Source organism: Abramis brama, assembly GCF_963993115.1.
Source record: "Abramis brama genome assembly, chromosome: 3".
Classification (NCBI taxonomy): domain Eukaryota; kingdom Metazoa; phylum Chordata; class Actinopteri; order Cypriniformes; family Leuciscidae; genus Abramis; species Abramis brama.
The window spans coordinates 37,593,858-37,621,274 of record NC_139965.1 but is presented as its reverse complement, the minus strand read 5'-3'; the positions used below and the strand labels follow the sequence as shown (position 1 = coordinate 37,621,274).

Genomic DNA, 27,417 nt, shown 5'->3' with positions numbered 1-27,417 from the left:
CCGAGACCAGAGCCACAACTACACAGTCCAGAGATCGATTTGCTATTGGGAGACCTAATTTGCGTGCATCAGGGAGCTCACGTTTTACTTTCACTTTGGGATTCGCGATCGTGCGTACTCTGTGTATGAAGCCCCGTTTACATGTACATGGTTATTTTGAAAAATGGAGACATTTCTCTTTGTTTTCACGCGTCTGGAGGTCCTGCGGCGTGAATGAGGTGTCTAGCGTGGCGTGGTGGACGCGAATTCGCCTCATTTGCGCGTCCAGTTCATGCGAATGACGCAAATTGAGCGTCTGGCGCGATACGCGCAAATGATTTTATTTGGTGCTTTTTGTGCATTCACGCGTTTGACGCGAATTCGCGTCTGTCGCCCGAGTTGAAAAATCTGAACTTTGGCGTCTGTTCGCGCCGCGTTAACCAATCAGGAGCCTGCTTGCTGCTGTCACGTGGTAAAGTGATGGGATAAACTCCCGTCCGGAGTCACTCATTCAAAATGGAGTATAGCAATATAACCGAATATAATATTCAATATAGCAGTTAACTGAGTATCACTAGAAAGTGAGTATATACTAGTGAGTATCACTAGAAAGAGCACCAACAGTGGTATCCGTACCACAGTTTGAAAAACATTGATAGTTTTTAAATGTTTAATATACTGTATTTAAAAATTCACATGCATTTTATAACCGAAGACAGATGGACAGGCGCTCTGCAGCTAGAATAGAGCGCCTGTAGTTGGTGTCCTGAAGGGTGATCCTCGCTCCGATGTGGTAACTCTCTCGATGAATGCTCGATCAACATCACCCATCTTGCAAACAGACAAGCGGATTTCGCCTCAGACGCGCGTCAATTTCGCTTCAAACTTTTGCTTTTTACGCGCGTCGATTTCACTCTGGACGCGCAAATGGATTCAAAATGTTCAAGCGTCCAACTAGATGCGGTAGATGCGAATTTGACACGCTATTCGCGTTTGGTGTGAACGCACAGTTAGGCCTTCCCCTTCTGCTGGCCTCCGAAACAGACAAAGAGCTGGTCTGAGGTCCTGAAGCTTTGTGTCTGGTCTATGTACACTCTGAATACTCGGACGGGACAAAGCAAAGCTTGGGCTGGGTCTGCCTCCTCCGGGGGCAGCGCTTGCAGGTTCACCACCTGGTCCCTGAAAGGAGTGGTGGGAACCTTGGGCACATATCCAGGCCGGGGTCTCAATACCACGTTGGTGTCACCTGGCACGAATTCCAGGCACGATTTGTCGACCGAAAATGCTTGCAGGTCCCCTACCCTCTTGATGGAGGCCAATGACAGCAGAAGCAAAGTCTTCATAGTTAGAAGCTTTAAGTCAACTGACTGCAAAGGCTCAAATGGGACGAGCTGAAGTGCTCGTAGTACTAGTGTAAGGTCCCGTCCAAACCCCTGAGACTGCATGCCCATTTTACGTGGCCCAGCCGGTGGCAGAGGCATCTGTGAATACCACTGCATGTCGGGACACTTGTTTCAGGGGAACTCCTGCCCGCAGAAACAATGGGTCCGACCACGGGCTGAAGTGTTTGCGACACTCCGGAGTAACTCGGACCCGGTAGGTGCCGCGTGTCCACGCCCACCTCGGAACTCGGCCATGGAGCCAGTGCTGAAGCGGTCTCATATGGAGAAGATCGAGCGGTACTACTGCCGCTGCGGCCGCCATATGCCCCAGGAGCCTCTGAAAATGTTTCAGTGGAACCGCGATTCTGCCCTTGAAAGTGTTCAGGCAGTTCAGCACAGACTGGACACGCTCGTCTATGAGACGCGCTGTCTGTTCGACCGAGTTCAACTCCATACCAAGAAAAGAGATCCTCTGCACTGGCAAGAGTTTGCTCTTTTCCCGGTTGACCTGAAGACCCAGCTGGCTGAGGTGACTGAGCACCAGGTCCCTTTGTTCGCACAACTGAGCTCGGGACTGTGCTAGTATGAGCCAGTCGTCAAGGTAGTTGAGGATGTGAATGCCCTGCTCTCTCAGAGGAACAAGGGCCGCCTCCGTGACCTTGGTGAAGACACGAGGCGACAGGGACAGCCCAAAGGGTAGGACCTTGTACTGGTATGCACGACCCTCGAACGCGAAACGCAGAAATATTCTGTGTCGCGGGAGGATGGAGACATGGAAGTACGCGTCCTTCAGGTCTATCGCTGCAAACCTATCTTGGGGACGGATGCATTCGACAATGCGTTTCTGCATCAGCATTTTGAACAGTAGCTTGTGTAAGGCCCGATTCAAAACTCGCAGGTCCAAGATCGGCCGTAACCCACCACCTTTCTTGGGTACAATGAAGTAAGGGCTGTAGAACCCTGTCTTCATATCGGCTGGAGGAACTGGCTCTATCGCATCCTTCGCCAGTAGGACAGCGATTTCCGCTTTCAGGACAGGGGCATTGTCTGAGGTTACTGATGTGAACCGAATACCCCTAAACCTGGGGGGACGCCGGGCGAATTGAATCGCATAGCCGAGCCTGATGGTCCGAATGAGCCAGCGAGACGGCCTGGGGAGCGCTAGCCAGGCTCGCAGAGACCGTACAAGTGGGAACAAAGGAACCACAGGCATACCCGGGCTGGGGCAGCGAAGTGGAACACAGGAACCCGGGCCATGGGGCTCTCTTTCTGTCGAGGCGGCCGAAGACGGGGTCTGAGCGTGTTGTGAGTCGCTTACCTGGTTCCGTGGTAGGGCAGATGGGATGTGAGGATGCTTGAATGTGTCCTAAACCTGTCCAATGCTGCCCTCTGGCGATAGTGGAAGGGGAGTGTGTCTGGGTAGTGTACCATGAACCGCTCCCCGAGTCCTCTTGGGACCCAGAGAGGAGATACTGCTCTTTTATTGAAAATTTGGCAGAACAAAAGAAAACTGGAACAAAGGATTCTCCCACCGGTCCTCCTCCGGGGGAGGGAGTGGTCCTGTTGCCATCTCCCAAGGAGCAGTCCTCTCCACCTCTGGGTCGCCCGTCTCAGGGCCTCTTACCCTTTTTCTTCCCTCCTGGTTTGCCGGCCTCCTCTTTGCGCTGCTTTGCTGGTGGTTGCTGCGGAGAAGCGGACGCGGGAGGGTGCCCTCGGCGAGGAGCAGAGGCTCCGATGGCTCCGATGGCCTCTTACTTGGAGCCGACCGCCGGGGCAGGATATGTTTAATGGCCTGTGCTGCCGAGAACTGTTGGGCGCAGCTCTCAACAGCCTCGCCGAAGAGACCGGTCTGGCAGACAGGGGAGTTAAGGAATCTGACCTTCTCAGTCTCCCGCATGTCCGCCATGTCCGAGATAGCATAGCCATCATCTCTGGGTCAGACTCGGGCAACACTGCTACACCCGAAGGGGGCAGCGCAGCCGAGTCATCATCCCCGGAGAGAGAGGGCTCATCCTCCGATGCTGCGATCGTCATCTGATCGTCAGGCGGGGCGCCGAAGGATACGACTGGTGCAGACCTCAAAGGTGGCCTGTTCCTCCGACGGCCCAGCTGGTTGCGGAACAGGGGAGTGAGGGGGTCCCGGGGGTGGTGGCCCCGCGGAACCAGTCCTCACTGTCACCCTCAGATCTCCCAAGCTATGGCCCGAAGTAGCCCCCGAGGAGGGTTAGATCGAGGCAGAGGCAAGGGGGCTCCCATACCTTTGAGGAGTGAGAGCCATGATCGGAGCTCCGCGATGGTTCCCGCAGTGAGAACATGACTCATCCACGAACGCTGACATTGCATGCCGAATGCCCAAACATACAATGCAGCGTCCGTGACCATCACCTGTCATCAGGAAACGACCGCATCCAGAAACGCACGGTGTGTTTGCCATTTTTGTACAAATGCGCACACACCGTGAAGCTCTTTTAGAGAACTGCTCTCTTGTCTGTGCTGAAGCACGCAGGGAAAACGCCCACTCGCGTCACCAACAGGTAAGGGGAATCCCGCGGTGCGCTACCGCTACCAGCTGTTAAAACAGCTATTGTTTAAAATGTGCTGGATCGGTTGAGGGAAGTTGCTGCCATGCCGTGTCGCCAACACTCCAAAAGAGCAGGTAAAAAAACTTGTTTTACAGTTCTGTTGTAGACAGTCTTTGTTGGCAGAAGCTCAACTCCGAAGCGAAAAGCTGATTTCATCATGCACCAGCTGCTCATTTATACCCGCGCTGACGAGGCAGAGCAGCTGAATGCAATGATTGTATGCCAATGTGAAATTGGCTCGTTTAGTTACACTCGAAGTAGATTGGTCCTCTGAGCGAGATCCCAAAATCGTCGGTCACAACGAGACGTCGAGAGTGACCGAACGATAGGGAACAATTGAATTATATGAAACAGCCATATTCCTTCTAAATGTTCTTCAAAAACATTGTCTGTGCATTGCTAATATTTTTTTTTCTCTACAAGTTTTTGTCGATAACGTTTTAATTGAAACGGCAATTACCGTCATAATGCAAATTTTTTTCCATGTGTGATTCATCAATCAGATTAGAGCTTTCTAGAGTGAAAAAATGTTTTCCAGTTTTGCATTCAATCGGACAATCCATGAACGGGCTGTAGACGACCCGTGGCCGTGCAATTTGAGACTAGTATGGCCCAATGAAGAAAGTCTCTTTCTCACAATGAGACGAGAAGATGACATTTTCTTCCTCTATCATTCTGTTTAACACCACCTTTGAAGCACTTCTCCCCTGATGTGCCCTTTCATGTGTCTAAATTGCACATTGAACCTCGAGTCTATATACTAACTCCTGAGAGTGCACTTGTAACACACAGAATGGAAAACACATGCCCTCAGCTATGATAAGAAAAGCTTTCATATTCTCATTAAATTTTAGACAGCCACAGCTGCTATCAAAGCAACTCAGAAATGAAGTGATGGACAAAACAACTGCTGAAGATAGACAGACTGCATATGCAGACACAACGGCAAACAAAAGAGAACAAAACAAACAAACACTGGAAAGTTACCGAGATTAAAAAAGCACTGCTGGTCTGGAGAATAACAGGATTTGGCAGACATTTTGAGAGCTTAACACAGAAACCCCTGGCAGGATAGAAAGGTGATGTGGTGAGGTGTACAGCAGATGTGCAGATTAGCAGGTGCATGCCAACCAACATCTGCACACACGTCTGTGTGTGCTTCATAACAATTATCTCTACCCAGCATGAAATATCATGCTTGCTCCAGTCAAACCTATCCAGAAGAAGGGCTACTTTGCAAGAATAATTTGTAACATGTGGCGTCTAATCAAGCATTCATAATGTATGAGGTGGACAATTTATAATTTAAACATCTGTGGGAACAGTCTTTTTCGTAATGGCTTAGGTTTGCTGGATTTTATTGCTGGTCCACTTCAGCTTCATGTACAGCAGAATATTAGGATTTAGCCGATGTATCATTATGGAATTATCCTGTTTGATTTCCTGTCTTTATCTTACTTCTCCCATCATGGAATTCATGGACCTCACTGCAGTAGATAGAGGGGGATTTGGGACCTGGCACGAGGACTTGTTAGGTGTGATCAGGAGCAACTGATTGAGCACACACTCAACAAGCAAATTTCAAGAGAACTTGAAGGAGGCTTTATTATAAACGTCATCTGTGAAAGTGCCCGGGCTAGTTAACATACTGGAAGATATAAAAGCTGAATTACTGAATGAATGATTAAGGCGAGACACGGCAGGCAAAAACATTGTTTGTTTTTTTTACTGGTCAATTTTCAGATTTTGGGATATTTGTCTTCAATAACGTCTTCTTTCAGACTTGTGGTGAAAAAAAGTCAGAAATACACATTTAGGTCTTTATTTTACTACACTTTGTCTGTTTGCGTCTGAAGATTTCTCATAAATTCAACAAAAGTTGGTGTTCTAATTCATCCCGCTGCTCTGCGATCGCTGCCTGCACCCTGTCATCACATGCACCACTGGAAAGCTCTCTCTCTCTCCTGTACAATGCTGTCGGATCCAAATATGGTCATTTCCTTTTTTATCAGCAACCAATCGTGAAAGTAAAAGGGGGGATTGAACTCTAAATGCGCAATCTCATAAATCTTTAAAGCCCGTTTTTTCAAAATGACTTTTCTCTCATACTCCAAGTCCGAAATCTTCACTTCAGTAGCACCTATATACACCAAACTTTTCCAGTCTTGTACCTAGTTACAGTATATTATGAAGACATTTACAGAGGGATTTGTAAATATATATATATGCCGAGACGGCATTTTGACTTCATTTTGCGTGCACGTTTAAGCTCAAAAGAAAGAGAACTGAATTCGGTGTTCACGTGCTGTCTGCTTTCTTTATTGTCTAGCAAAAACAGATGTCTCTGCAGTTTTTTGTCTGAGTCGAACATTTCTTTCTTTTTTTCTTTCTGTCTTTGGGTATGTTGTTTATAATGTTTAATGTTTATTATGTTGCTTATAAGTTTATAACTTAAAATGTGTAATATACAATTCAGCAAAAACTGTGGTCTTTCTAAAGTGCAAAATCAGGAAACTGGACCTCGGCTTGATAAATGTTTACTAGAGGTTGACCGATAGTGGATTTTACCGATACCGATATTTAGGTTTGACCGTTCATGCCGATAACTGATTATTCAACCGATATTGTTTTTAAATGGTGTCGTAGAAATTCTTAATACGAATACAACCTACTTAATCTGACTTCTTCACCACAGACAATTTAAACAACTTGCAGTTGTTAAAAATAATAACTACAGTATCTCGAGGTAATTCCCTGAATTACCTGAATACTTACAACACTTCTCTGAAGTAAGGTGACGGCGTCCCGTCAAGAAGCTACTATCACTACCTCAATCACACATGAGCACACAGGTCTTTAGCATCTATACACTCTCACCGTCCTTCTCAGGTGTACGCTGGTCCGACACAGGATCATTAATTCTAACTCAGAGTATTACAGCCTCACCCCGAGGGCGGCTCTATAGTCTTCCAACACTATCACTGTCTCTGCGGTGGTCTTTTGAGCATAGAATCTTTAGTACTTCTATTACTACCTCAATCACACATAGATGTTCTTTTGTTTTCTTTTGAGCGTAGAATCTGTTTCTCAGATGCGCAGCATATATCTGACACGACTCCCAAGTTACTCTTTGTAGAAATGAAGTTGTATTCACGGCCGGGAGATCACTGGTCACAACAACCAAGTGAGTCTCCTGAATAGAAAGATACATGATACATTTATATCATACAGTTGAGTAAAAATCAATGTCACTCAAGTCTTCTTCACTGTAATTTGTTCTGGTGATTGGTTTGTAATGATCTGAGCTAGTCATATGACTGTTAGTTCTACTGTGTTAAGCACTTTTTGGTTAAGTATATATGGCCTTTGACCTGAGCATCCTTAGTCTGCGTTTCTCTGTACATTTAATGTTGAAAATACCCATTACATAAAATATTTCTATCATAATGGATACTGGGATTAAAACCAAACATAACACTCCAAGTAAAACAGTGCTGAACTGAAATGTGCTGAAGACTAAAATTTTAGCTTTAATGTAATTTCATAATTTGATATTATGTATCTGTATTATTATTCTTTATTAGTATTCATAATCAGTTGTATTATCTTATGAAGTTTAAAATGCATGAGTTAGACTATAGATTGCATGGACACGTGTTTAAGCATCATATTTTAGACACAAGGAGGGGAGCTGGGAGAGTTATATATTTTGCTTAGAGGTATGTGTGCAATGCAGTGTTTACTGAGCGGAGATGTTCCAATGATGATGATACATTAAGTGTGCAAATATGCAAATGTACCACTAATGTATACACCGAGGGATAGTGGATTGTACCATGTGTAAGCATGAGGTATACGATCCATTTTTAAACATAAGCAACATGTTTTTTCTACCTTACAAGGAAGCTGAAAGTCACTCAGAGGTGTATATAAGCTCAGTATTACTGTACTATGGCAGAGAAACATCGGAAACACATAGACCTGGCACGAATACAACCTATCTTCAACCAATCTTCTCAAGTTTCTCTCCTATGCTGACGAATAAAGATTTTTCTTGGCAAGATAACTGGTGTCCGGTTCCGTGAATCAAATAATAACGGGGGAAAAGGCTTAATTCCAAGTCTACATGTGCTAAATGAAATAAATATATATGAATATATTAAAATGAGAAGTTCTACAGAACGAACTCCACAGAAAATAATTTAAACATTAAAATATTACAAGTAAAATGTGTGCTTTTTTAGCTATAACCTAGAAACACAGCCCATGTAAATTTCATAGGTAACACTTTGCAAATCCCATTTGTTAACAAGGACGTATTAGCTAGCTTTCATGAACTATATGCATTATACAATATACGTTTTTACTGCATGTAATAATATTTGAGCAATACAATTGTACCTTGATCATTCATGTTAGTTCATAGTACATTAACTTGGGTAATAACAGATCAAATTAAAATTAAAACTCAATTTAAAATGTATTAGTAAATGTTGAAATTAACAAACTAACAATGAATAATACTCCTACATTTATTAACCTTAGTTAATGCTAAAATTGTAATCTTATTGTAAAGTGTTACCATTTCATATAAGTCATACTTAAAGAAGATAGCCATCTTTAAATATCTGCAAAGGCCAGAGCATTAAAATGACATAAATGTAGACCTATATTACATGTATAGTCTCTCACTTTATTTCCTTCTATTTTAGAACACTTGATGATTATCTAATCAAAATAACAATATGTATTGTAGTGATAAAAAAAGAACTTTCAATTGTAGTGAGAAAAAAAAAGAACTGAGAAAAAAACTTCTCTGGCTAATGAATGCATAAAAGTGACCAACTGGATATAAACTAATGCAAATAGATGGTAACAATTGCGACATAAAACATTTGGTTCAGGTTTGTGTGTGTTTTTGTCACATTGTTTTAACTGCTTGAGGTAGCCACTACTAATGTTATTCCTCTCAGATTCGACGGTAAACATACTTCTGGGCTTTCTCTGCTATTGCAACATCTAGTCAACAATGACATGGCAATATGTACTTTAGTGTTCTGTATTCATACCGTTTTGCTGTGTGTGTTTTAAATGCGCATCTGAAGTGTCAGCGCTCTCCATATAATGTGTGATCTCCGTGCTGCGTGCAGCTAGACTGGGTAAACCCAGCCTGATCTGCTGGCGATTTGATTTCGCCCTGCAGCTCAGGCTGGAAACCTGTACATTTATCTATCCTGCTTCCTTTACAAATTTGCGGGAACCAATCACAAACTGGCTAATCCACCTGGCGCGCTATTGGCGGGTTTATTCCAATCCAATTCCAGGGCCGTTACGGCTCTGTCCAGTTCCTTTTAACCTCTCGATGATGCTCAATGGCTTCTTTTTAGCAAACAAATCGCTCAAGTGGGTGTAAATATCACTAACTTTCTTTTTCTTTTTTTTTTCACAACCTGCAAAAATCACTCGGTTCCATTGCTGCTCCTGCAATCCGCTGATCAACACGTTTGGTTACACATTTCCTGCCTGAAGTTTGCGCGTCGCTCTGCAAAGTACGTCACCCGGATCTTTGGCCTGATTGGTTGAAGGACTATCCAATTGCGTACAGAGTCATTTGAACTATGCCCGTTGATCACGCAGTAGAAAATACATAGCAGACTCCCCAGACCAATGTTCAATCTTAAAAGATTGAGACAATCTTAAAAGATTGAGCTTGGTCTGGTGATAGCCAGACTAGCGTGCAGCCTCACGTGTTACAATAAACAACACGTGGTGTCAGTGATAGTTTATATTTGTCCTCTAGAGGCCGCTCTCACTCTGTACATTGCCAGCAGTCTCTTTTCAGTGCTCTGATACTGTGTAATGACAGCGCACTCTTCTCAGCCGCTCCAGCAACGGACGCAACCCAGAAAAAACTATCGGTGTGGATTGGATTATCGGCACCGATATATCGGCAAAACCGATGTTTCAAAACCGGTCGACCTCTAATGTTTACCCCGTTTTGTTGACACTAGTTAAAGGTAGGGTAGGTAGGATTTCTCCGTTTGATTTGAGGAGAGGCGCGGAACCTACGAAGAGTTAAATTATGGCAGAGAAAGAGCATTCAAAATTCAAAGCACCTGCATATGCAGTCAGCAAAGGCAAACAAGGCAAAAACTACTTCCTCGGACCCTGGTTGCCCGCACTCTTGAACGACCTCCTCTGCTTCGCCCTCGACCCCGGACCTGTCCTCGAACCGACGATGCGGTACTTGTCACCGGAGTGTACGTTAGTCCTCATCAGTCAACAATGTTTTCATCATGGAAACTCTTACATGCAAAACACTGTATATGTTATGACTCTTACACGAAATTCACCTTCATCACAGTTTAACTGATGGTAATGGAAAAACGTGTATCAATGCAACCTGTTTTTAGCTTTGCCTTATAAATATAGCTTGTTACCTATAGCCTAAATATAGCTCGTTACCGAATCAAACAAAATATATTTTAAACTTTACCAGTATCGATATGCTAGCTTGATAGTGAGTACTAAAAGCCATCTTATTTGTTTATATTTCTAGTGATAAAGTTAGGTATTTTATTACATGTGATTCTGACATGATGTCACTGCATGCACTGCGCTCCTTCCTCTGCACTCGTCTCAGGTAAATAAATGCGTCTTCCTGAGCCTGAGCATTTGGCGTCGCGCGTTCATGTGTTTTGGGGCCGTGGCTTTGGAAGGAGCCCAGAAGGGAGGGGGTGGAGTGAATGGAAATAATTAGCTGTGTTTACAACAGTCGTGAGAGGTCTACAGACACTCGATTTTTATACTCTCTTTTTCAGAGTACTTATATTTTAATTATGTATTGGTATATAAAGACAGTTTAAACAAATTTGGAATGTTTTTTTTTTTAGAAAAATCCTACCTACCCTACCTTTAAGTTGATGTGAAAAGCAGCTACTGCGTATGCAGTACCTTATTCTGAAGTTCATTTGAAACAGGCTCACACCTTATTGAACAGTATTGCATTTTACTGTAGTTTTCAGATGCAATAAGACTCACAGCTTGGGATCTTTTGATTTCCAGTCATGTATAACCTTTCTAGTCATTTATTTGACAAGTGCATATGCCCAAGCTATTTACACAGGGAAGTTCAAATAAAGATTGATCCTATTAGCTGATTCTGCACTTCTCTGTAGTGCAGCTTTTTTGTTTTAACACCCATGCCCTGTGTTTCTTTTTCTTTTGCAGTATCAGCCAGTGATTGTGATTCGGAGCAGAATGCAGATATCACCTACTACACGCTTAGTCCAGATTTCACCATTTCAGCCCATGGCACCATATTCCCGTCAGGCCCTCTGGATTATGAGAGGCTCAACCACCTGTATGAATTCGTAGTGATGGCGGTGGATAAGGGCGAGGTGCCCCGAACCGGCACAGCCACCGTGCGTCTTCGTATGGCCAACGTCAACGATGAGCCTCCAGAGTTCTCGCAGCCTGTGTGAGTTCCTTGTCTCCATATACCACCCTTCAGCCTCATCCCATGACCCCATTAAAAAGGTGATAATGGAGGCCTGTTGTTTCTACTGTATTCGTGCGTAAGCAGGAAACGTTTTAAAAGATAATAGTAGTTATTTTTTTCCAAAATCCCTGCTCTGCATATTTCCAATGTATTGCCATTGGTTTGCATCCACACTAACAGCATGTTCACATGTGGCACTTCCTAAAATTTACCAATGCTTTCAGCTCAGAATCTTGCTGTGTGTCTGTATGACAAGAATGAAATACAGTGCAAAAAATAGCAAGGTGATGGCAAAACATTTTCATCTGACAGCTGTTGTAATGGGGAAAAAATATTGAATTTTATATATAATATATACAGTTTTAATTTGTAGACTTTAAAAAGGCATCTGAAATAAGTGAAATATAATGTTATAGTGAATATAGATTTTTCAGTACATATCGATACTGAAATATCTCAATACTCATTTTCCACGCACCATATTTTCCATTGCTCATATACCAGCTGCGCCAGCGAGCTGACATACAAACCCACCTCCCCTCACTCACTCATTTCATTTGCTCCAGATGAATATTGTTGGTGTTACAGGGCTTGAATTTCAGTGTGGGATTGCGCATATTGCGCAGAACTTTTTGCTCATACCCAAGTACACGCACATGCAATATATCAAAAGAAAGAACAGATCCTCTGCTTTTAGACAAAAACAAACCGTTTTATTCTAGCTTCATGCATTCTTTTTTTTTTATCAACACTTGAATGTGGGTAAGTTTCATAAAAAAGCTACATTTTAAGCAAAAAGCTGAGGAAATCACGTCTTTGTTAAAGACTACATCCAGATCAGATTCAGCACAATGATCAAAACATAGATGGAGTAGATCGAGTCCATCAACACCCCTAATGCTTGCACAGTCTTTTAGCTTGTCCTGGGTCGACATTTCATTCAGTAACATTAGGCAGTTTTGATTTATATGATGTTTAATGTTGATGATCGCGTTATTTTACAGATTCATATGAGTACACATAATATCACTTGTTTCTGCATCTTCTTTGCATAGAAGAAGCTTGTTTCTGCCCCCTTCTAACACGGAACACGGAAAGATGGAAAAACACGGAAAGCCGGAAAATTCTGTCAATAGTGGGGAAGTGCTTTCTCACAAATGACGGAAATTTCCTTCAATGGTGGGGAAAGTGTTAACTTTAATAGATAAGATAACATATACATTTACTTTATGTGCACATGAAATTATCCATGTTATATCAAATTAGCCAGTAATAATGAGAACTGCACCAAATCAGCATATTAGGATGATTTCTGAAGGATCATGCAACACTGAATAATGGAATAATGGCTGCTGAAATTTACTGTATCTTTGTTCAAATAAAAGCAGCCTTGGTGGGCAGAACAGAAAATATTTTTTTTTATCAACCTCAAAATGTATTATCTACCATATTTTACTTGAACTGTATAGTATCACTTAACCACTGTGCTCTAGACACCTGGATTGTTGACAGAGGGACAATATGTCCAATTTTGGACCATGGTTGCCTGAAGCTGTTATAGACTGAGGCACTTTAGTGCAAGTGTAGATTTTTGTCAGCAATGCTATCTTTTCATGATTGTTGAATGCTATGATGTTCAATAAGTTCTTGAACTTGTGTTATGGATAGAAAACACAATAGCCTCCTAAATCAAGTGGTTCATGCTGGCATTTTGGTTTGTGGCTGTTTAAATTACCTTGACATGTGACATCACCACCCTCTCAAAACTCTTAAGGGAACAATGTTGCTATAGTCATTGTGATGCGATATGGGAAACCTCTTCACCACTAAGATGATGGGGTTTGTTTTGAAAAAGTGTCTGTGGGAGATCATTGTAAATAGATCTTATGGAGGCAAATCCATGCCACATATATTTGCAAAACAATAAAGTATTGCAAAAGAAAATAAAGTTTTGCAAACTAAGATACAGAAATGCAAAAGAAAAATAAAGTACCAAGAGAGAAAAAATGTTTCGCAAATTCGTAAAATAAAAATGAAACAGAGCAAAAATAAATATTAAAAATCAATGACAGCTAAAATGAGTTAAATCCATGCCATGTATATTTGCAAATCAATAAAGTATCAAGGGACTGGGGCGTGTAAAACGGGTCTGGCTACGGCTCCCTCAAAGTTACGTCATCTGCTCGAGAATGCTACACAGATCAAGGTAGAGACCTGCACTCCCGCGGGACCCAAAGCAACAGAGTGCGGCGCAGGACTAGATTTGATGGCCGAGTGCAGGCGCAGGCGGTAAGGTACTCGTGTGTGTGTGTGTGTGTGCAGGTTGCGGGAGAATAAAAAGATTTGCGGGACTCCCGCAAAATAGAAATATCTAAAAATTAAACATCAAAAAATAAATAAATAGTTATTCATCTGTGGCACAAAATCAACAAGAAAAACTCAATCAAAATAAAAACGATATAGGCTACAGGCAGAGTTTCTATTTATAAATCATATCCTCTGATCATAACAAACAAAGTGTAGACATTATGAAAGATTCATTGTGCAGTCAGCTTTATTGATAATAACAGAGCTTTGTGAGGTCGCGATGAACTGAGATGTCAGCTTTTTTGCGGGCAGGAGCGGGACAAATCATGAATGTTGTGGGTGGGAGCGGGAGAAGGTAACACATATTTTTGCGGGAGCGGGACAGAAAAATCTGTCCCGCGTAGGTCTCTAGATCAAGGCACCATGGCTGAGCAGAGGCATGCAGGTGGATTGTTCAATTAAGTAAAATGATGCAAAAAAAAGAAAATTTGTAACCAATCTTTGCCATCCAGTTTACAGCACAATAACATTGAACACTTAAGAAAGCATCAAGAAAAGTAATGAGGCTTCAACAGTAACAGTGCATGTATTTTTTTGAGTAGGCTTTTTTTCTTTTTTTTCTTTTTTTTTAAATTGGTTTTACATTTAGCTACATGCAGAGCCAATCTTGACCTCCCTGCGGCCCTAAGCAAAATTCTGTTAAGGGCCCTCCTACCTGACCCCTGAGCCATGTAAAAAATCATTTGCCATTGCCACACAGTCACACCTGACACCCCAATCCTCCCACTACAATCCTCCCTCCCTTAACTAGTACTAATGAAAATGTAATTCCTGATATCAGAAATAGACATTGTTACTAGAAAAAGTACATTCTTAATATCAAGAATTCACATTTTAAATAGTACAAATTTAATTATTGTTATCAAAAATGCATCCTGTGAATTAATGAAAGCTTAAATGGCTTGCCATAGCATTTCACTGTTTTTTAAATAATAAAAGCAGTACTTGATACTTGATGGTTATTATTTACTGAGGGATGTGCATCCATATTGACCAGTTTGTCCAGCCAATCAACATTTTAAATGCAATATAGCCTATAAATCAATAGTCAATTTCAATACATTGCTTTCCATCTTGCTTTATTGCAGCGTTGTAACTAAACTGACTTGGAGACTAGATAATCATTGTCTTGTTTTAAAAGTATGTGCGCCTAAAATGAGGAGTGCGATCACGTCCATATTGTACGGATGTTTTGCTGGAAAGTGCGCGTTTCATTTCGTACACGCGCATATGTTAACGCGTGGCGCGGTTTCCGAGCTGCAGTTTATAAACAAACACCGTTGCCCTTTGTCGTTTATCAAACGTAATAAATAGTTGTATTTCACTCTCCCTTTTTTTTATCAGGCACAAAGTCACGAACACAGCCCTGGAAGTGGCCGCCATTGTTGTTCCCACAATTCACTGTAATGGGTTTTTTTTCTCTCTCTTTTCGTGAGCAGAAGGATAGTTCTGCTTAATTTTCTCATCGATGTTGTAAACTTTGATTGACGTGCTTTGACCATAGAGGCTTTGACACAAGGGGGAGGCGGGGCCTTGAGTAATTTGCGGGGCCCTACGCAACTTGCGTAGTGTGTGTATAGGGCTGCTCGGCTCTGGCTACATGATTGTGACTCACACTCTGTGTTTAGCATTGCAGTTCATGTATGTGTATAATTTGCATGTGTAGCTATATTGTGTAATATATGTACAGTATGTGCAATAGGCTGTTATGTGTAAGTGTACGGCACGTGGAACGTGTCTTAAAGGAATTTCATTCTGCAAGTTGTAGTGAAAATAGTTTAACTGAAATGAATACTCCACTTAGGGATATAGTTTTATTTCTGTATATTTTTTTATGTATTATTAAATGCATCTTAATTTATTTGGATATGTTTTACACATACAGTTGTACTAACTTAAATTTGTAAAATTCTTTAGAACAAGACAAAAAGTAGCAGATTTGTTGTAGATAGACACTATAGGATGCAGACAAATTTGAAAATGTAAGGGAATGTGTGAGTTAAGTTAAATGAGTGCAGTAAGTATGTCTATGGATGGCTCACTTCAAGAAAGGGAAACTCATCTCTGCTACGTGTACATTACGGCTTGCCATAGCATATCAAATGTAATATCTATTTTACAATAGTTAACAATACACCTGCCGAAATTATACTGCCCTCCCCAGCTCCACTGCGCAGGTTCACACAAGCACATCACATTCATGCTGGTGACATTTATGGCTGTGAAGAGTGTTTGCTGAGAAGATTGTGACTCTAGACACAAAGGCAAGAGGTTTCCAGTTGGGCAGTGTTATTTCGGCAGTATTAATGTTCACCTGCCGAAATTATACTGGCCTCCCCATCTCAACTGTTCACAAGACATGTTTGACTGTGAAGAGTGTTTGCTGAGAAAATTGTGAAAATAGACACATTAGTATTGTCATCACCCATAATGAGCAAACCCTATTTTCACTTTTAAAAGACACAATCATGTCACCATATGACACAGTTTGTCTATGTATCCATTAGGGCTGGGTAAAAAATATTGATTTCTCGATTTTAATCGATTCTCATTTTTACGAACCAATATCGATTCTTAAATCCATAGAATCGATTAGTCATCCTGTTCTCAGTTGACGATTTAATGGAACATTGTAGCGCGCATCCCATCCAATAAATCGCAATAATCTTTGTGCTTTGTTACTTTTGATATGAAACAAAGTTTCAGATTTCAAATTACGTCCATTTTCCTTACGAAATTCAAAAACATAAATACCGTTTTGGCGCTGTGGCGTGAGATCGCTCTGACACAGCTCAAGAGCAGCAGCAGCGCGGAGCGCACATGATCTTCTCTTCCGCCTTAATAATACCAGTTACCACGCGAGATAAACATGAATGAGCACCTGAAAGTGTGTTAAAAGATAGAGTACAACTTATCGAAATCCGTATCATGTCACATGGAATCGCTCAATCAGTGTTTCAACCGTGGAAAGACGTAAAACAGTAAAACAGCTTTTGAACAATGTCATGTAACGTCACATTTACCTCAGAAAAACCATATCCGTGAACATAAACGCGTTAGTCAGCTAGAAAAATTAACTCTAGACAGGAGCATTTTGCTAAATACAGTGGGGAAAATAAGTATTTGAACACCCTGCTATTTTGCAAGTTCTCCCACTTAGAAATCATGGAGGGGTCTGAAATTGTCATCGTAGGTGCATGTCCACTGTGAGAGACATAATCTAAAAAAAAAAAAATCCAGAAATCACAATGTATGATTTTTTAACTATTTATTTGTATGATACAGCTGCAAATAAGTATTTGAACACCTGAGAAAATCAATGTTAATATTTGGTACAGTAGCCTTTGTTTGCAATTACAGAGGTCAAACGTTTCCTGTAGTTTTTCACCAAGTTTGCACACACTGCAGGAGGGATTTTGGCCCACTCCTCCACACAGATCTTCTCTAGATCAGTCAGGTTTCTGGGCTGTCGCTGAGAAACACGGAGTTTGAGCTCCCTCCAAAGATTCTCTATTGGGTTTAGGTCTGGAGACTAGGCCATGCCAGAACCTTGATATGCTTCTTACAGAGCCACTCCTTGGTTATCCTGGCTGTGTGCTTCGGGTCATTGTCATGTTGGAAGACCCAGCCTCGACCCATCTTCAATGCTCTAACTGAGGGAAGGAGGTTGTTCCCCAAAATCTCGCAATACATGGCCCCGGTCATCCTCTCCTTAATACAGTGCAGTCGCCCTGTCCCATGTGCAGAAAAACACCCCCAAAGCATGATGCTACCACCCCCATGCTTCACAGTAGGGATGGTACTCATCATTCTTCTTCCTCCAAACACGTTTAGTGGAATTATGACCAAAAAGTTCTATTTTGGTCTCATCTGACCACATGACTTTCTCCCATGACTCCTCTGGATCATCCAAATGGTCATTGGCAAACTTAAGACGGGCCTTGACATGTGCTGGTTTAAGCAGGGGAACCTTCCGTGCCATGCATGATTTCAAACCATGACGTCTTAGTGTATTACCAACAGTAACCTTGGAAACGGTGGTCCCAGCTCTTTTCAGGTCATTGAACAGCTCCTCCCGTGTAGTTCTGGGCTGATTTCTCACCTTTCTTAGGATCATTGAGACCCCACGAGGTGAGATCTTGCATGGAGCCCCAGTCCGAGGGAGATTGACAGTCATGTTTAGCTTCTTCCATTTTCTAATGATTGCTCCAACAGTGGACCTTTTTTCACCAAGCTGCTTGGCAATTTCCCCGTAGCCCTTTCCAGCCTTGTGGAGGTGTACAATTTTGTCTCTAGTGTCTTTGGACAGCTCTTTGGTCTTGGCCATGTTAGTAGTTGGATTCTTACTGATTGTATGGGGTGGACAGGTGTCTTTATGCAGCTAACGACCTCAAACAGGTGCATCTAATTTAGGATAATAAATGGAGTGGAGGTGGACATTTTAAAGGCAGACTAACAGGTCTTTGAGGGTCAGAATTCTAGCTGATAGACAGGTGTTCAAATACTTATTTGCAGCTGTATCATACAAATAAATAGTTAAAAAATCATATATTGTAATTTCTGGATTTTATTTTTTAGATTATGTCTCTCACAGTGGACATGCACCTACGATGACAATTTCAGACCCCTCCATGATTTCTAAGTGGGAGAATTTGCAAAATAGCAGGGTGTTCAAATACTTATTTTCCTCACTGTATATGTACCATATTACATATTCATTATAATTTTTAATGTTCTTCAATATTTAATGCATGTTTAAATAAATCTGGCAAGTTTTTATGACAGTCACCATTTAAATTTTTATATTTCTTAACTTAATTATTATAAAAATAAATAAGTGTAATTTAAGTGTTTGTATACAAATCAGTTAATTTTTACCTTCAATAATAGTAGGCTAATGAAGCCTATAGGCCTACCCTAGTTTACAGCATTAGATAGATTTGTTTTCATTGCGAAAATGTGCCATGGTACCTGATATCCAAAATAATCAATATCGAATCGGAATTGAATCGGAATCGAAATCGAATCGAATTGCAAGCTTGTGAATCGAAATCGAATCGAATTGTGAAATTTGTGTCAATACCCAGCCCTAGTATCCATCTTACTTTATGTTCTGGTCTTCAAATGAGGCCAAAACTGTAGCTTTTAGGTTAGGAAAGAAATCCCTTATGTGTAGTGTTCAACAAATGTATTAAAAGAACTCGACACAGTAAATAAAACAACACCACTTAAATTCCATTTAAATAATCTGATTAAATCAGGGAGAATGTCCATTTCACTTTCTGCAAATAGAGCAGATCTATTTTTTTTCTTTTACAGTTTTTTGTGCACATTCACAGTGGAACCACCGTGGGCACACATTTCAGCCAATCTAATGTTCATAAGAGTAATTTAAAGTCAACTCCCTATTTCTGTCATTATCAAAATAATATTTGAATGAACATGATATGCAGTTATATGTCAATAGTGTTCTTGAAATAACACTGCCCAACTGGAAACCTCTTGCCTTTGTGTCTAGGGTCACAGTCTTCTCAGCAAACAGCCATAAATGTCACCAGCATGATTGCAGATTTGCTTGACATCCAGGACATCTACGGTTTTGTTTGGTTTTGCATTTAAATAATTTCTGTGTGTTTTATTTCTCTCTGAATTGGCTCTGTTTGTGTGTGCCTGCCTGTGAGTCTACACTCTGAGGTGAGGAAATGCCTCCCCGCGAGTAAATATCCAATCGCTATGCTCGAAAGAGCGCTTAACCTTGCATGGCGAACGGGGAAGTGAGGCTGCAAGTACAGGGAAGCACCACCGTCTTTCAAATATGTGGTGTGGGGACATTTCGGTTTTGCCGTTAAGCGAGGATGAAAAACATGTGCAAGCAATGTTTTACACATGACGCCTTCTCAAATGAAAACACTTCCAACATTACTGCACATCTGCGCCGCCATCACCCAGCAAAATCACCGTCTGAAAGCAGGATAGCAGAGCAGGTAATAGTTATCCAAAAAGCAACAGTCTCTTGCTGATTTCTTCCAGCATACATACCCAACTGGTTCCTAGTGACAAAAAAATAACAAAGGCAGTGGGGGTGTTCATTTTTAACATTCACAAAAAAATTATAAAGAACTCCAGGTTTGTTGTGCCTACTTGTAGTGCTACACTATTTGGCCCCAAAATTTGGTGCTTATAGATCAGTATGACTAATAATAATTGTTATGATTATTATTAGTAGTAGAAATAAATAAAAATATAATAAATAATACTTATTCCTATTGTAATAACACTATTTCATTATTAAAAATAAAAACTATTTTATTTAAGAATAAATATAATTATACAGTAATTAAAATAAGAATAATAATTTTCTTTACAGAAAACTTTTATTTTACAGGAAAAATGCAGGCGGACTGTAACTAAATAATTAGAAAGCAACACTTCAGTATAGAAAATTATCACGTTTATTTCAGTTTTTTAAATATTTTTTGATATTGAGGTGAGAGCATTATTGAGCACTAAAAACACATTATGCTTTAAAAACACACATAACTTATGATGCTTCAGGAAATCCCTAATACAGCTATCTCTGTAGCTGGATAAAAAAGAAGATAGAAATGCTTTGACTTATTAAATATGAAGACAATAAACACGAGACTGCACCAAAATATGGTTTATCTGTGTTCTTCATGTTTGGTGTGTTTTGCTTTTCAAATGCACATCGTAAGTGACTCAAACAGTGTTTGCAGAGACCATTTATTGAAGAAATCGAGCCGCTCCTCACTATGGAATATTATTGGTTCATGTGGACAATTACCATAAGAGCTTGCACAGCGCATGGGTGTTGTCAAATAAAAAAATAATGAGGTCAGACAGGGAAGATTGTTGGTTTCATAGGAATTACATAAACAGTAAATATTTGTTTTCGATATGAATTACTTGATTTAACCCCCTGGGGTCTGAGGTGTTTTCTGGCCCTGGAGGTGTTCTGACATGCTCTGACATTTGCGCTTATTTCTGTTACTTGTGACATTTTCATGGCTAAAGTCTGATTACACTGTATTTAGCACAAACTCTGCTACAATAATATGTAAGCAGCATGTATGTAAAAGTTTGTAGTTTTGAGATAATGACATTTATGCATGGTTTGTGAAAATACAAAAAAAATGTCACTGAAATAAGGCCATGAAACCCATACTGATTATTTATATTTCTTCACAAGACTTTTGAAAACACCCTGACTGCTCATTCAGATAAGACAATATATTGATTTAAAATTTGTAAGACGTGTTTTGTGTAAGAAAGCTTTATGCGGGAGGCGTAAACACATCATTAATATGTATGGTTTTCACACCTGAGAAAGACAAAGACCCTCCCCTAATGGTCCTATTAGGAGCTATCAGGACCTGTCATTCTGAGCAACCTTGCACAAAGAATGAGGAGATTTAAAAAATAATGGCTTTTTGATTGTTTGGATTTATTTACAACACAACATAGTCTAAAGATACACAACAAATGACAAAAAAGCACATTATTGAAAACAGTGATCCAAAGACAGAGACCTTTCTGCCATTCCTAAAAACATTGTACATACCTGTCATTTCCAAGGTGTTTGATTTTCACTTTACCATGGTCATGTACAGAGACTCATGTGAATGTTGAAGTCAGCAGGACTCAGTTGCATCTGGGCCCTGTAAAAAAAAACAAAAAAAAAACAAACAAAAACACTGTGAACATACTGATATCAAGAGAAACTATAGGGCTGCACGATTTTGGGAATAGATTTTAGATTTTTCTGGTTAAAATTTATTTTTAAAATTCACAGAATACACACACACACACAAATGTTTCCAACAATATATAATGAACACCAAGTTTGTTGTGCCTTGTAGGCATAGGCTACGCGCAGTGCTGCATAAAATAATAATAACAATAAATTAAATCTTCCAAAAGATTTCAGTAACAACTACGCTAGAGAAAAATATATTGATTACAATATAAAAACATGAAGCCTATTGTTTGGTGCGTTTTGCTTTTCAAACGCAGAGCGCGCTCCAAAATATGATACATTCAAACGCAGAGCACGCTCCAAAATATGATACATTATGGTTACCATATTATACATATCTACATTTGAGCAGATATCCACAAACACAGTAACGGTTCAACTGCAATGTGAAGTTTATGCAACAATAACATTAACTAATAATTAAGAATTTCTTACCTTACATCTTTCTTGTCTTCAAATTGCATTCTTCTTCTGAGGTAAATCCAATGTAAGCTCACGGCGTGTCTTCCAAACTCAACGAAAAGCAGAGACTTTGGTGAAGTTTGGTGCTTTGTTTTTGAGGTAACGAGTGCATTCGTGTGAGGCGTGGACAATTTGCATGTCAATCTCTTTTGCGCGTGTGGGCGTGGTCAAATAATAAAATAAAAATAATGAGCAAGCGCTTGAGAAACTGGACATCTTGTTGGTTTTATACAAATTACTTAAGCAGAGAATATTTGGTTTCAGTTTGAATCTGATAATTTAAAAGTACACACTTAAATGATTATAAAGATACAGTGAGGAAAATAAGTATTTGAACACCCTGCTATTTTGCAAGTTCTCCCACTTAGAAATCATGGAGGGGTCTGAAATTGTCATCGTAGGTGCATGTCCACTGTGAGAGACATAATCTAAAAAAAAAAAATCCAGAAATCACAATGTATGATTTTTTAACTATTTATTTGTATGATACAGCTGCAAATAAGTATTTGAACACCTGAGAAAATCAATGTTAATATTTGGTACAGTAGCCTTTGTTTGCAATTACAGAGGTCAAACGTTTCCTGTAGTTTTTCACCAGGTTTGCACACACTGCAGGAGGGATTTTGGCCCACTCCTCCACACAGATCTTCTCTAGATCAGTCAGGTTTCTGGGCTGTCGCTGAGAAACACGGAGTTTGAGCTCCCTCCAAAGATTCTCTATTGGGTTTAGGTCTGGAGACTGGCTAGGCCACGCCAGAACCTTGATATGCTTCTTACAGAGCCACTCCTTGGTTATCCTGGCTGTGTGCTTCGGGTCATTGTCATGTTGGAAGACCCGGCCTCGACCCATCTTCAATGCTCTAACTCATTGGTTCCCAACCTGGGGTCCGCGCCCCCCTTAGGGGGGCGCCAGAGTTCACAGGGGGGGCGCGGGAGCGGATATGTTTTGAGGTGAATTTCAATTACAATTTCGTTATTTCAAATGTATAGGAGCGTTGCGCGTGGCAAGCGCGCTCATAATGTAAGAGACGCCGGCGAGACCACAACATTGCCCAACATCAAATGGCAAACGTAATGCAAGCGGAACGAAACTGCTCGTTATTGTGTGGTTGAAGGACCGTTTATCAGTTTGGACCAGTGCAGCGCGAGCCGATCGTAGAGATCCAGGTAAATAAAGCATTTCAAATCGCCACTGAAGTAATAACATCGCTGCGAGATCTAGTGAGAAACATTCACATTTCTCCGTTATTAACGGATCAAACAGCGCTGACGTGGAAACCTGGAAGAAACAGTGTCCACAGATCAGCAACATTCACCATGGATTTACTGTAGTAACACTAACTGCACCCATGGAAGTTTGACAGGAATAGGCTATTATGCCTTCAAGTAACATTACATCGGTTTTATTTTTACATTATGAATACAATTGCTGCCCTCAAATGTTAATCTGAAATAAAATAAACCTTTGTTTATAACTACTACAATATTACTTTTAATTTTTTCCAAGGAGCTGTTTTGTTTTATATGCTCATAAGAAGAGTGAATTATAGCTCTAGAATTGCTCAAAGTAAAAAAAAAAAAAAATCATACTTTATGATGTTAGTTTTAATTAAGAAAAAAGAATAAAAAAAATGAAATCAAGGAAATTTCTCTGGCATTTCTTTCTTTTTGCTGTATCAAAAACGTACCGAACCGAACCGTGACACAAGTGTATCATATCGAACCGAACCGTGAATTTTGTGAACCGTTACACCCCTAATATATATATATTTTGGGTGGGTGGGGGGGGGGTCCACGGATTGTTAAATATGTACATAGGGGGGGCCCCAAGGAAAAAGGTTGGGAACCACTGCTCTAACTGAGGGAAGGAGGTTGTTCCCCAAAATCTCGCAATACATGGCCCCGGTCATCCTCTCCTTAATACAGTGCAGTCGCCCTGTCCCATGTGCAGAAAAACACCCCCAAAGCATGATGCTACCACCCCCATGCTTCACAGTAGGGATGGTGTTCTTGGGATGGTACTCATCATTCTTCTTCCTCCAAACACGTTTAGTGGAATTATGACAAAAAGTTCTATTTTGGTCTCATCTGACCACATGACTTTCTCCCATGACTCCTCTGGATCATCCAAATGGTCATTGGCAAACTTAAGACGGGCCTTGACATGTGCTGGTTTAAGCAGGGGAACCTTCCGTGCCATGCATGATTTCAAACCATGACGTCTTAGTGTATTACCAACAGTAACCTTGGAAACGGTGGTCCCAGCTCTTTTCAGGTCATTGACCAGCACCTCCCGTGTAGTTCTGGGCTGATTTCTCACCTTTCTTAGGATCATTGAGACCCCACGAGGTGAGATCTTGCATGGAGCCCCAGTCCGAGGGAGATTGACAGTCATGTTTAGCTTCTTCCATTTTCTAATGATTGCTCCAACAGTGGACCTTTTTTCACCAAGCTGCTTGGCAATTTCCCCGTAGCCCTTTCCAGCCTTGTGGAGGTGTACAATTTTGTCTCTAGTGTCTTTGGACAGCTCTTTGGTCTTGGCCATGTTAGTAGTTGGATTCTTACTGATTGTATGGGGTGGACAGGTGTCTTTATGCAGCTAACGACCTTAAACAGGTGCATCTAATTTAGGATAATAAATGGAGTGGAGGTGGACATTTTAAAGGCAGACTAACAGGTCTTTGAGGGTCAGAATTCTAGCTGATAGACAGGTGTTCAAATACTTATTTGCAGCTGTATCATACAAATAGTTAAAAAATCATACATTGTGATTTCTGGATTTTTTTTTTTAGATTATGTCTCTCACAGTGGACATGCACCTACGATGACAATTTCAGACCCCTCCATGATTTCCAAGTGGGAGAACTTGCAAAATAGCAGGGTGTTCAAATACTTATTTTCCTCACTGTATATGGCTCATAAATGTGTGACAAGTATTCACTGAGTTTTGTTTCAGTTTATAGACGTGCTCAAGAAAAAGAGGCAGAAAGCACACCCTGTTTATTTCTTTATTTTAAAAAAAGCACAATGTTTTGATTTGATTGTAAGTGGACACATACAAAAGTAGACATCTCACAGATTCTTTTTTTATATTTCTTTTTTCTGTATGGCCATAAATGACGGAGTAATTTAAGTTTATTGTGCTACAATGTGAAGAAAATCCAGCAAAACGACCTCGAGCTGCTCCACGTAAGATTTCGGAAACGAGGGCTGCCCACCAGCCGCACACTGGACCCCTCTCACGGCAGATCCTCATCCTGCCCGGAAGAAATCACAGAGCAAGCTTCCAGATCTGGAATCGGACCCTCGGAGTCCGTAGAAAGGGCAAGAGATAGGGAACTGCCTGTCTCAAGCTCCGCTACGAGCTACATTTATGAGCCGCATGATCTGAATAGACACGCTGCCTCAGTGGACGTGGGACCTGAACCATGAGGCACAGCTGTCAGACTCCCATCTGTATTAAAGAGGGTGAGGCTAGAGCGGAGCTTCCTAACAGTGAATGACTTGCAGTGAGGGCAGTCAGCTCCCTCGAGAGCTGATCAAGCATGCTCCACTCCCATAACGACCGTCATCATATATCGGGTGCATGGCAGAACACACGGTCTGTAAGTGTGGCGCGTTGTTTGTTAACCCCTCTTTATCTTTATATCTTTCACACTTAGATATTTTCTTTCTTTTTTTACCCTCCTAACAAAGACAGACAAATACAGAAGATGGGCAAACTTGCTTTTAGGACTAACAGACAAACAATGAGATTTTTCTTTTTCTTTTCTACAGACTTGGCAGAGCACACAGTAGCAACATGCAGCTTCTAAAGACAAAGAATCTGAATGTCGATCGTGCATAAACTTATATATAAACGTGTAAACATAGTCACATACTCCGGGACGTCACCTGACGTTGTCATTGTCAATCGGAGCTTGTAGAATTAGCTAATCCACTTGTTTCAGACACCGGCACGGTCTGAAGGTGTACCCATTGTGTCAGCGACATAACATGTCGTCGATGTTCCCTCGAAAGGGAACTTGCTTGCAACCTTAACTGCAATAATCAAGTACATTTTCTGTAAAAAAAAAAAATGTATTATTTATTAGAATAATTTTGTACAGTGTACAATCATTGTCTGATTGCTCTGAGAACAGTCTGCAGCTGGCCTGACATTTCCCTTCTAGTTATAAGCAAAAATCTATCATTGTACAGTGTTATCTTCCTGATTATGTGGTCTATCCTTTCCTTATCTCCATCTCCCCTTGTGTAGACTTTGTTGATGAGGTCTTCCCTCAGCTGCTGTATTAATTTGCCTCTGATTTTGCAGATTTTTCTGTTGTGCTGACTGCAGACTGTTATTGTTGTTTTTTTCAGTCTTGTTGGCGGAGCTATGGCCCTTGGCCATTTTAATTGACTGATTTTCTGGCAGAGAGCTCACTGAATCAGAGGCAGATTCAATCAGCCGTGCATTCAGCTGAAGCTGGAGAAACCGAGAATGGAGGGGGGGGGGGGGGGGGGTGGTCAGGGAGACCTCGGTCAGAGAGTCCAAAAAAGAATGGGCGAGCCAGGCAGATTTTTGTTTCAATTGCGCTTCCAGTCCCCTAAAAGGCTTTTTTTTTAATTACTTTATCCATTTGTATTCTGGTGTGTGCATCTGTGTCTGCAGGGTTATACCCGAGAGCTTGAGTTTGAGACATGAACGGCTTGGGAGTCTAATTTAAACATTATATTCAATATGAAATCAAAATTGACCATATTTATTTTCTTAATACACATTCCTGGTGTTATTGTGCACGTTGCAGCCATTCATGCATGTTATTTCAAAGAAAAAAAATAATCGTGAAAAAAAAATGTAATAACTTGTACTGCTTCTGCAGTGATTATTTTTGGCTGACATCACCCGCATCCCTTTATTTTCCACCCCCCCCCCCCCCCCCCACACACACACACAGACACACACACTCTGTATATCCTGTTTCACTCAGAAATGCATTCCATTTTGAAAGTAAAATGGGTTTCGAATGCTGCTTCATGTTGAGCAAAGAAGTGTTCTTTGCTACTAAACTGCTTTGGAAAATAGCTACAGTGTCTTCAGTTGTCATTTTGAAAAATGTAGCCTCATATGATGCGTGCTGCATTCCTAAAAATGCTGCATAAAAGCTGATTTCCTTTTAGTGTTGTTGGTGGAAGACTTTTATATCACTCCTTTTTGCCATTTGGGGATATTTCCGTTTTTATTAGGTGAACATGCAAATACTAGTTGAGGATTGCACTGTTCAAACAGTGCTGAAAAACACACTTAAGTATTAAAATGAAATGCCCTCTAATTATTGTCTGCGCAGGTACAAACATCAGCAAGTTATCTGATTATTACAGCAG

General features: G+C 40.9%; 1 protein-coding gene across 1 annotated transcript in view; it reads left to right on the top strand.

The window, feature by feature from the left end:
• LOC311079590 (neural-cadherin) overlaps window positions 1-27,417 on the top strand; it is a 263,223-nt gene that overhangs the window by 117,312 nt on the left and 118,494 nt on the right. The window contains exon 6 of the mRNA XM_084109162.1: window positions 11,174-11,423. Within this exon, the coding sequence (XP_083965288.1) occupies window positions 11,174-11,423 (250 nt within the window). The remainder of the gene's footprint in view (window positions 1-11,173; window positions 11,424-27,417) is intronic.